At 43.5% G+C, this 11865-nt stretch overlaps 1 protein-coding gene across 1 annotated transcript; it reads right to left on the bottom strand.

The window, feature by feature from the left end:
- Positions 1–7841: 7841 nt before the first annotated feature.
- On the bottom strand, positions 7842–9872 carry sox11b (SRY-box transcription factor 11b). The gene has a single exon (XM_085133984.1). It carries the CDS (start codon positions 9700–9702, stop codon positions 8422–8424), a length of 1281 nt encoding a protein of 426 aa, XP_084990110.1. The 5' UTR covers positions 9703–9872; the 3' UTR covers positions 7842–8421.
- Positions 9873–11865: the final 1993 nt, after the last annotated feature.

The following is an 11865-nucleotide window of genomic DNA, read 5'->3' as shown; positions in this document are numbered from 1 at the left end:
ACCCATTGCTGAGGTGTACTGCAGTCAGTTATAATCAGAAAAAACCTTGTTAACTATTTTGCAATGATCTTTGTGAACGCGTATTTAATCGGCTGTTTGTGTTTGGTGTCACACTGACGTGGTGCTCTTATAGTGACGTGAATCTGTGATCATGTTGTTTGGTCTGAAAATCTTTGAAATCATCGATGAGTTTAACGTCCTCCAATCATCAGGAAAAAAATTCTGACCAATCAGCAGTGAACGTGAGCTTTGTCGGAAGTTTATGAACAACAGGAAATGAAAATGAAGATACCAAAATTATCCAGATATCTTAAGATTTCAGAATAAAGTAACAAAAATAAATGTTTCCTTCAAAATAAATAATGAATAATATAGCTGTTTTTAGTGTTAGATTCTAAAAGCATGTTTCTGTAACGCTGTCGTTTGTGTCTCGCGCTCTCAGTGATCATGTGACCTGTCTCAGGACGAAGTTAATGGAAAAAATGTTTCTGTGAACTAAAAATAAAAAACCTGCATGTTGAAAGTATCCGAGTACATTTATTGAACGAGTGAACACAGTAGTGAGCATTTTAAAAATTTTATTTTGTTCTGCTGAACACTTTTTTTAGGAACTTTTACAGGAAATTGGACATAAAGAAGCAAAAACAAATATTTACAGTTTCTAAAAGACATTTTTTATTTTTGTGTGTTTATTTTTTTATTTCAGTATTTCATTTGGATTTTTTAACTTTTGGCCTTCCTTAGTTTAAAGGGAAAAATCCAAAAACTTATGCTAGGTTTCTTATACTTTTTTCATTTGAGTGGAGAAATATTTTTATTAGAATTAATGTTTAAAAATATTTTCATAAACTATTTACATTTCAATATTTAAAAAGTTTCAGCCCTTAATGGACAAAATGTCTGTCCCCACGAGTTTGAAGACATGTCTGAGACTCAAAATATGGTTTTAGTGTCAGGGTTACAGTTAGGTTAAGGTTAGGTTTAAGCTCAGGGTTAGAATTGGGCATTTGTGTTGATTGTTAGGGTTAGCGCATAGGGGAAGTATTATCTCAATTAGATGTCCCCACAAAGATATAAAAACAAGTGTGAGTGTGTGTGTGTGTGTGTGTGTGTCCTGGTTTGGATGTTTCAGCAGGATCGGAATGCTGTTACCATGGGGATGATCATCACGGTGATAAGATGCCAAACATCTGCCTCTCCTGCAGTCACATGACTCTGATCCGCCTGGACTATAGCAGGAAACAGCAACAATGAAACATGGTGAACATGTTGATGGTGAAGATGTGATGATGATGAAGACTGTTCGTCCTTTGTCTGTGGAGCTGAAGGATAATTAAAGTTTTTAACAGTGCTTTATTTAAAACTGCAGTTCATCAAACAGTCTGAAGCTGATTAAATGTTAAATCAGAGACGTGTCAGCAGGGGGCAGAATTTGCTGCCGTCACATAATTCCCACAGTGCTGAGCGGCCCATTGGATTGTGTGCTGATGACACAGACATGTTTTTACCTTTTATAAATGCCTCAGAGTCTGTCAGACACATGCAGGGGAGGGGGGATGTGAAAGAGCTTTGAGCACCTGCCCTTTCAAACATCTCTGCACGGCCCTGGAGTCTGGGACATGACTAGCATAGACTGCTAACTATTGTAACTATGGCGACGCTCCATGATCTGCCATTACAGCAAAAAATGGTCCACAGGAGTGACTGGAATGACACAACTCTCCCCTTCATTGACTCTGGTTTGAGCCAACCAGGTAAAAGTGAGGGTATGATGTGAAATGTAGGAATGAACTGAACCAAATGAGCCTGCTGATGTTCATCAATTACTTCCTGTGAGGAAATAAATCTGTTGATGTGTCCACTTCACAAACAAATAAGCAAACAAACATTTGTGGCAAACAAATCTAAACCATTAGGATAATTTTAAAAAGTTGGACTTTAAAGACTTTATTTTCTTCACATATTTAATTCATTTTTTTAATATGTGTGTGTGTGTAAGTGTGTATATATATATATGTGTGTGTGTGTGTGTGTGTGTATGTATGTATGTATATATGTATATGTACACCTATATATGTGTGTGTGTGTGTGAATATCCTTGTTTTTTATTTGAATTCTTTCTGAATTTTTTCTTTTTGTATTTTATCTGGTAAACTGCAGTTGTGTTTATTCATTATGTTCATTAATTATTTGCTTTTTATTTCTGTGCTTTTGAGCCACATTCTGATTTATTTTCTCTCTGCTTGATAAAGTTTTATTTCACTTTTTATTTTTAAATGCTGACTTTGTTCAATAATGTATTTTTTCTTCATTTACAATTTTTTCGACTTGTCAAGTTTCTTCTTCAGCTGCTCTTTTCTGAAACTGCAGGAGCAGAGTGGAAGATGGGAGTTGTTGTCCAGCAGGTGCCACAGATGAGCTGTTTGAAGATATTTGTTTTATTTAGTTAAGTTTTATTTTGTATTCTTTTAATTATTTGAGTTATTGTTGTTAATTTATCAAACATCACAAACGTAAACACAGCTGATCAGTCAGTTGACCGTTAGCTGTCCTCCATCAGCTTCAGAGAAGGTGAGAAGCATGATGGGAAACGTAGGAAGAAGTCTGGGTGACTTTGTCTGTGAAGGTTCTCAGTCATCCAGGTCATCGTCGTCAGTGATGGAAGAAAGAAAAGTGTCTGGACTTCTTTAAGCTGCTTGAAGACGTTTCACCTCTTATTTGAAAAACCTTCTCGGATGAGAGGTGAAATGTCTTCAAGCAACTTAAAGAAGTCCAGATGCTTTTAAAACATGAAGCTCAAAAATGCACGTCAGTGAATGCATTGCTATGCAGATGAACTTGATGGCAGTCCCTGTGGGGTGTCAGTGAATGCATCTGCTGCTCTGATGTTTCAGATAAAAGCGAGTGGTTGATAAGATTCACGCTCCGGTGAAAATATGCAAACACAGCAGAGGAAGCCAATCAGAGCCGGGATCAGAGCCCAGATGTTCGCCTCCACAACTCACCAAACACAGGGCCACACCTGCCAGCCTGACAGGGGCGCTGCAGTCACCGTGGTCTGTGATGGTACCGGCGTCGGCTCCTATGTGTTTGTTTCCCTTCATGTTTTACTGGTTACTTTTCGTTTGTCTCTGCTGTTCTTGCTTCAGACGTCAGTGATAAAAAACCTCCAGGCTGAATTTCATTAAAGTTTTTGAGGAGGTGTAGTCGGCCCAAGGAAGACGAGCTTTACCTTTGATTTTACGAAGCTCTGATTTTTGCAGGAGAGGCGACACGTCTTCAAGAAACCTAGGTTCAAGGTTCAAGGTTCTTTATTTGTCACATGCATAGTTATACAAGTATAACACACAGTGAAATGTAGCCTGACACGCTCCTCGACATGTGCAAAAATGGAGGGGGGTGGGGGGAGGGGGGTAGAGGAAGAACATTATATTATATATATAGTATATACATTGGGCGAATGTGCAGTAGTAGCAGCAAGCAGGTGAATTCTGTACATTAATATGAATAGACATCTGACTATTTTACAGAATAGACAATATACACATATTTAAAATTAAAGGAATTTGGAATGTACATTGTGTCTGGGTTTAGAGTGTTTGGAAGAGAGTCCTGTCTCAGTCAATTATAGATGATGTGAGAGGGCGGGTGTGTGTGTTTAGGGCCCGGATGGCTTGGGGATAGAAGCTCCTCTTGAGTCTCTCTGTCCTTGCCCGGATGATGCGGAACCTTCTACCAGATTGCAGAAGTTGGAACAGTTTGTTGCCAGGATGGGACGGGTCCTTCAGTATCTGCGCTGCTCTAGTCCGGCATCTCCTGGTGTAGGTGTCCTGAAGCGGGGGGAGAGCAATCCTGCAGCAGCATTCTGCTATACGGATCACTCTCTGGAGAGCTTTTGGTCCTTCACACAGCTGTTCCCAAACCACGATGTCATGTTCTGTGTGAGGATGCTTTCCACAGCGCCTGTATAGAAAATCCTGAGGATCTTTGGAGAGACCCTGAACTTCCTCAGTTGTCGTAGGTGATAAAGAAGTCCAGTGGGTTTTCTTTCCAAGCTCCTTATACAATATTTATTTTGTGGTTAATTACTCACATGTTTGTTGGGAAGAGTTCTCTGTACAGTGTTTCTGGTGCCGACCTGCTTCACTGATCTATTATTGATATGATTCACTGCTCGGCCTCTCTGACTTTTGCTTCTTTCTGCTGCTAAAAGCACATTTTTAAATATATTTTTACTTCCCCAATGACCTCGTCCTCTTATTACCCAGAATGCCGCTGTGTTGGCCTCAATTATCCCAAGCAGAACCTTCTGATTTATCAGGCCAGTGGGGATCCGGCTGCCTTTAATCTGCTGCCAAACGTCTGATCAGAGAGTAGTGGGGATAGAGAGGTCAGCAGTCTGACTGTTTCCTCTGATTCGACCATGAGCAGCGACATGCGCTGAAGTCAGCTCACTCCAAATCCCAGACGTTTCCCGACCTCTGTGATGTATGCACAGGTGAAAACCAAGGAGGATCTTCTCTAACAACCTAGAGCTGAAGGAAAGTATACTGCTCTCTGATTGACTGTTTATCAGGCCTTGATGTCAGAGTTAACAACCAACAAACAAATGAACAAAGACAAACTATGCTCTGCAAACAACAGCCAATCAAAACCAACCTTCTCAGAAGAGACACCAGTAAGGTGTCTGAAATCTGTGGTACTCTTGACCCTGTACCTGTGAGCCAATCACAGTTTGAGGTGTGCACTCAGAGTAGACATTACTGCACACTACACAATAATGTATCTGATATACTTGTGTCGTCACCATTATCATCATTATGTTGGTTCAGGATCAACACTGCTGACCAAGTTTTGGGATGTGGAGAAAAAAGAAAACGATGGCTTGATTTGTATGAAACTCAAAAGTGTTTTCTTTATTAATTTCTACAATATAACAAATGAAGTACCAAGCTGTTAACATTTGAGTGTTTGTGGATGTGAGTGGAAGAGTAATCTGCAGAGAACCTTAAAACTGGGCCAAACCGACCAGTGCATGCAGTTTTTATGACCTTTCCAGCGTTGGCTTTAAAGTTATAGGGTGCTACTAGCTAAAATAACTGTCCAGAGGCATTACCATAATGTGTGACAAGACACACACACCTGGTTAGCAGGTATTGAGCTCTCCATTTGCCATCTAAGCAAACTCCATCTTCATCCCTCCTCCTCTGTATATTTACTGATAACACACATTTTCACAGTGTGTAATAAAAGCATGAACATGTTGCTGCTTAGGTCAGGCCAGTCCTCTAAAACAGGTTTGAATATAGATCTCTGGGACTTCCTGCTTAAATAAAGGTTAGATAAAGGTCCCTGTAAGGTCATCATTTTGAGACAGAGCTTTTTAAAAGTTCAGACCAAAAATCAACAGGAGTTGGAAAAAGAACAAAAGCTGCAGTTCCTCTAGCGTCTAGCAGAGGTAGCAGTGAGTCAGTCAGTAGAAATAAATATAATTCCACCTGATACAAAAACTCTTTTGGTATCTATAGCTAATTTAAAGGTTCCGTTATTAGGGGTGTGGTCTCTGTGACGGACAGGTGGATGGTGATACAGGTGGCTGTACAATAATCAAGAGTTGGCTGATAACAGACTGTCCACAGGCCAGTGAGTTGTGCTGTAGCGGCCATGTTTGTATAACATCTTTGGGACTGTTTTAGGGTCCTGGGAATACTGTAGGTCAGAGAAGGTCCTGTTTTTAAAGCTGCGTGAGGAAAAACCCTCACAGTGCCTCCGATGATGTCACTTTCTCTTTTCTGACTCCTTAACAATCTTAACTTCTTGACTCTTTCATGATCAGTTTTGAAGTCCACTGATTGTTAACATGAGTCATGTGACCACTGAAAACATCATGCCCTGCTCTGCCTTGCTCTGATAAACTGGGAGGACTAGTTCACACTCTGGAAACGCCAGAAGAGGTCAGACATCACGGGGTCATCAAAGTGTGGAAGCTTAATCTCATTTAATGTGATGCATGCCTGCAAACAGCCTCAGAAACACCAGAGTTTCACTTACACAGACAGGTTTCAGATGTCTCAGGTGCAATTATGCTGTCCAGCTGAAACATATGGAAGAATCATATATATAAATATATATAACATATGATTAAAAAGTTAAATCTCAAGAAATTCAAAATGATCACAGCATGAATTAGAAATAAGTTACTGATCATTTAGAGAAAAAAGTCCAAATGTTGCTGTGGCCTCTCATTGTGTCTGTGACACAAATTGTGTTCACCGTATGAGGCTGTAACCATCGATGACTTCGCGTGTGTCCACAGCAGCAGATCATTTTGCACAAATCTGCCCGACGTGGACTGAAAACGGAGTCTGACCTCGCCAACACACCAGACATTAGCATAGAGAAAAGCACCCGTGACAGATTGCTCTGAAACAACTGTAATGTCCACATTTCAAAATAATGAATAATTCTTCTTCGCACAACCTAACAGTCTGTCATAAAAATCTGTTCAAAATTATTCAATCAAAATAACACAGAATGAGATTAAAAACTATCAGTTTAAAAAAACTGAAAAATGAAGCTAAAAAATATAAACACAAATTTAGGAATAAAGAGACAAAAATATGATACAAATATATTTCAGCTTTAATCACTACTGCCAATAAAAAGTACAAAAACATGAATTCTTAAAAAAGATTGTTTCTTTTTCCAATTTTTAAAGCAAAAATTAAGTCTTTTTTTTCTGGCACAAACAGGCTTCCATATTTGCAAAAAAAATGAACATTTTTATGTTCTTGGCTAAAAACACCAGAACAAATTTGAATAAATCCAAATTTGAATAACTCAGTTTGTCCAATGACTGAAACATACGAAGATCGTTTGTGCCAGAATCAGGATCGCACTCACAGACAGACTGAACTGTAATATATAGATGCATATACATGACTGAAAATCAGAAGAGACCAAGTAAAGAAAAAACTCAATCTACATAAAAACTAAAATAAATGAGCTCTTAAATCAAAAGTACGATTTCAAAATCAGCATTTTCTGACTGGCACAAAGAGGCTTCCATACAGATATAAAATATAGTTGACCGGATGGTAGTTAAACAGTTAATGATTATTTAGTGGAAAATCTGGAAACATCAGGAACCCGATGAAGAGCAAAAATGTTACTGAAGACTTGATTCTCTTGAATTTGATTTTTATTATTTACTTTAAAAATTCACAGAAAATGATCCAAACTTCACGTTTGTGTTGGGAACGCTTGAATATGCTGAACAGCTGAAAGCTCATCAGCCTTTTTGACTTAACTCAAAAAACTCTGTGGAAACTGCTTCAAAGGCAAATCAGAATTAAAAAATACATAATTGATAAAAATGTGTAAGATCTGTGAAAAGAACTTTACATAACATAATGAAGATCATGTGACACTGAAAGCATCAGTTTAAATCTACCTGAGCTCACAGGCCAGTCTGAACCCTCTAAAGGCTCACGTGCAACGGTGCAGATAGAAATATTACATTTTCAAAAACAGCCAAACCTCATGTGCCGATGAAGCCCAAGTCCGGTGAGCAGAAGCTCCAAAATACCTTATTTTAATTGGCAGTTTCCTTTAACACATAAATAAAAATATAGATATTTAGAAACAGCTGAGAAATGTATAGATTATAGATTTCGGATGATTGGATAACTGAACAAATCTTAAAGAGATTTTTACCCCAGCGTGGATGTTCAGTCAAAAACATGAACATTACAAACTGATGGAAGGTTTAATAAAGCAGCAGGGCTCTTAAAGGAGCCAATCAGATCCCAGGAGGATCAATAATGAGACAGAGGCGCTGATCAGTTTGCAGCTGATTTATTCAGCTTCACATACACACTCCATCATAACGCACAGAATCACTGGTTTTTGGATTTCCCTTTTTTTCCTTCATATTGCACCAAAAATAATGAGCAAACAACAGCATGAAAAAGCAACAAACTTCTTGTTTCCCTCAAACCTTTTTTACACACCGGTAGGTACAGACAGGCCTGAATGTGTGTAACCATTAAAACAAGGCAGGCCACGGGGGTTTGAACCCTCACATAGGAGAGCAGTGGAAGAGTCTGACATTCCCTTTGACTGTACAAAAATAGGCTTGAAAATATTAATCTGGTTTCCTTAAAAAGATGAGGTATGCTCGGTTCGGTAATATCACAAATATCCACACCTGAACGGGAAAAAAAAAAAAAAAGTCAGTCAGTGTCGTCCGGGTCCGACCCGAGCGGCAGAAACGAGTCCATAAAACCCTATTGGTTCATCTGCTCACGAGCACCAAGTCCACGCCAGAACGCAGCCGGCCACAGCGCTCAGAGCCCGTGCAGCAGCAGCCGCGACACCCCGCTCCCTGACCGGAGCTCGAACCGGGGGTGAAGGGTCAGACTAGCAGGTAAACACCAGGTCCGTGAAGTCGGCCTTCAGCCAGTCCCCGGCAATCATCTCGCTCAGCTCCGGCGTGCAGTAGTCCGGGAACTCGAAGTGGGACCCGAGGCTGCCCCCCTCCGTGCATCCGCTGGTGTCCAGGTCCTTATCCACAAGCGACAGGCTCAGGCTCCCCGAGGCCGAGCTAGACGACGAGTTCCACGGGTCCGAGCAGGACTGCAGGCCGCCCAGGAAGTTGGAGGTGAAATCCAGCGGCTCCACGGGGAGGTCATCCAGGTCTTCCCCGCAGCAGGAGGAGGCGGAGGTGCAGACGGAGCGGGAGGGGGAAGCTGGGGAGAGGGAGGCGGGGTGGACCGGCGTGCTATGCCGTGTGAAGCTGAAGTAGAGGCGGCCAGAGGACGGGAGCGTGCTAGGTTCCACAGCGGAATCCCGGGGGGGCAGCTTGGTGATACTGTAGCAGGGCAGCTCTTCTTCCTCCTCCTCAGAGGAGGAGGAGGATAAGGATGAGTCGTCATTGTCCTCCTCCTCTCTGTCCGTATAGTCCCGTTTGCTGGGTGTAATAGTGCTCGGCACGTACCGTAACCGGTGATCGGTCTGCCGGGCGCTGAGCTGATAGCGGGGGTTCAGTTGCTGGTACTGGGGGTCCGGCTGCTGGTGTTTCAGGTGGTACCTGGAGTTTAGTTGCTGGCACCGGGGGTCTAGTTGCTGATGCGGGTTATCTCGGTCCTGTGGTTTCCGCTGGTGGCGGGAGTCCGTCTTCTGGTCTTGCGGGGGGAGACTGCCCGCTTTGACGGCCCCGCCCACCGACTTGCCGGCTCGGGGGAACTTCTTCGCCGCAGCAGGGGTCTTGTGAGACGGTGTGTCGTTTCTCTCCTGGTACTGACCGGCCGACCTCCCCTCGGTCCGGGGCTTCTTCTTGGGCCGGTACTTGTAGTCAGGGTAGTCGGCCATGTGCTGCAGCCGGAGGCGCTCCGCCTCCCGGATGAACGGAACCTTCTCGGTGTCGGTTAACATTTTCCAACGCTTCCCGAGCCGCTTGGAGATCTCGGCGTTGTGCATGTCCGGAGACTGCTCCATGATCTTCCTCCGCTCGATTTTGGACCACACCATGAAGGCGTTCATGGGCCGTTTGATGTGGCCTGAGGCGGTCTTACACCGCTCCGGTTTCTGCGGCGAGGGGCTGCCGGCACAGGCCCCCACCGTCCGGCTCCGCTCCGGGGCAGCTGCTTCACGGTAGCCGGCGGTGAGCCTCGCCTCAGTGGGCTCCTTGTGCAGACCCATCGTCCGAAATAATCCCTGAAAGCCACCGGACCGGACCGGCTGATGTTCCCGCGGTTTCCTTCAGTTTCTCAGTTTGTCTGTACTCGCGCCCCTCAGTCACGCTTACTGCATTTTGTGCGCGAGCTCTCAAACTGGCGTCTTTTTAACCGAAGTAGAAGTCGTTCCCGCCCTCAACCAATCAGCGTTGTTTTGCAAGAACACCTTCCCGCCTCCGCTTCGCCCTCAGCGAGTCACAGTGTAGAGCTCCTCCCCCGCGTGTTAGCTCACCCGCCTCAGGACGTTACTCCAAATCATTCTCAATAGATCAATCAGTGAAAGTAATCAATGGTTGCGGCTCTCTATCGACAAAAGAGAAATATTCCCACTGTGTTTGTGTGTGTGTGTGAGTGTGTGTGTATGAAAGACGGTTCAGTGTGAACAAACTGGTGGTCACTTACATATTGAATAAAGCCTGGTTTATTTCACTGTTTAATAACAATCACAGCTGGATCTCATGTGTTTCTGATATTAAATGAGTGAAAAGCTCAGTGCTCAGTTAGCAAGCCCTCTAAGGCTCCTTGAAGAGTCCTTAAGGACATCCCAGGAATCCTTTAGGAAGGCTGGGAGGTTCCTGGAGTCTTCAAGGAGTTCCAGTTATTCTGCTTAGATAATATTCTCCAGAACCACAGTTGGACCCCAGGAGAACATTGAGCTCATCAGGAGAGACAGTCAGCATCAGAAACTGAGCAAACCGTGTTTGCTTACGCTACAGGTATGAAGGACTTCCTGTGCACGACCACAAACACACACAGGAGCCCGACAGAGACACTGCCTCTCAAGGGGTGACAGGTCACTGTTGTTGCTGCACTGCTTTGATGCTCTCAGGTAAAAGAAGTCTGAAACCAAAACTGCTCCCCCTCAGCTGAACGACCGTCCTCACCCAGTGCCCTCAGCCCCCCCTCGCCCAGCACCAAGCCTTTCTAACTGCCCTACAGGAAATTTCCATCTGTAAGCAGCGTGTGAGGACAGTCAGGTAGACAACGCGCCCCCCCCCCCCAGGCCGCCCTGCAGAGATTCCCACTTGTACAGCAAATAAACATCCAGACATCAGCTGACACAGGTCCAGTCCTTGGGAACATGTGTTTAAGGTTACATTTCAATAAAGAAAAATCACATAAAAAAACCTCCTTCTGTGGATAAAGTTCCTAAACCAGAAAATAAAATAAAAAAAGAATTTACACACAACGTGACAAGAAACCAGGAGCAGCACATATGAAGCTTCTGTAAGCACAGCTCAGCTGCTGCTGGGGGATGCAGGCCCTTTAAAATGTAAATTAAAGCTTTTAGAGAGCCGTTAGGACCTTTCATCCCTCAGAATGAAATAATTAACCTGGTGTTTGTTGATATGCAGGTACAGTCAGGGCTTCTACCTGCCAGCTGCTGTAACAGTTGGCAGGTAGATTGTGGATGTTAATAAAGTGAACTTCTGGATAAAACAGTTAGTGCGCTGTCTGATTTAATGATTCCCGAATCCAGCTGTGAGCTGCCGATCCTGCACCAGCACATGGTCCACGTGTGTGTGTGTGAGTGTTTCAATGTGTTTGTCTGTGTGTTTGTATGTGTCTGCAGCTCAGAGTTTCTACTGAAAAGATCTGAACTTTAAAGTTTTTAACCTTTTCTAAGGTTTTGAAGACAATGTTTAGTTTTAACTGTTATAGTTGTTAGAAATGAGTCACGATTTTGACTTTTATTTCATGTCTTTTAGTTTAATCCAATTACTTCAGCATATTTGTTTAACCTTCATACTGTGAACACTTTGAGAGGTCACAGGGGTCAGGTCCTGTGTTTTAGATCATCTTTGGTCAGCAGTTCATCAGTGCAGCAGAAATCTGCATGGACGTTCAAGTTTTACACCCCCAGGGTGCACCTCCAGGCTCCTGTCAGCACTGACCTAGCCCTGTCCCCCAGGGCATGAAGCAGGTATGGAGGAGATCCAGGCCCCAGACATCCAGAGGCCCCAGAGTCTGAGAGCCCAAGGAGGACCATCGGAGGGGCATCTGTGCCACCCTCCTGGGAAGAGCTGAGGAGAGCCCCAGACAAGGGGTCACCCAGCAGCCACGGAGCAGAAGCCAGAGGGAGACCTCCATACCTTTGGGGGCCTGAAATCAGCTGGGTCCAGTTTGT

The sequence above is a fragment of the Neolamprologus multifasciatus genome, chromosome 15 (assembly GCF_963576455.1).
Source record: "Neolamprologus multifasciatus chromosome 15, fNeoMul1.2, whole genome shotgun sequence".
Taxonomy (NCBI): domain Eukaryota; kingdom Metazoa; phylum Chordata; class Actinopteri; order Cichliformes; family Cichlidae; genus Neolamprologus; species Neolamprologus multifasciatus.
The sequence above is the reverse complement of the archived record's forward strand: the minus strand, read 5'-3'. Positions and strand labels throughout refer to the sequence as shown.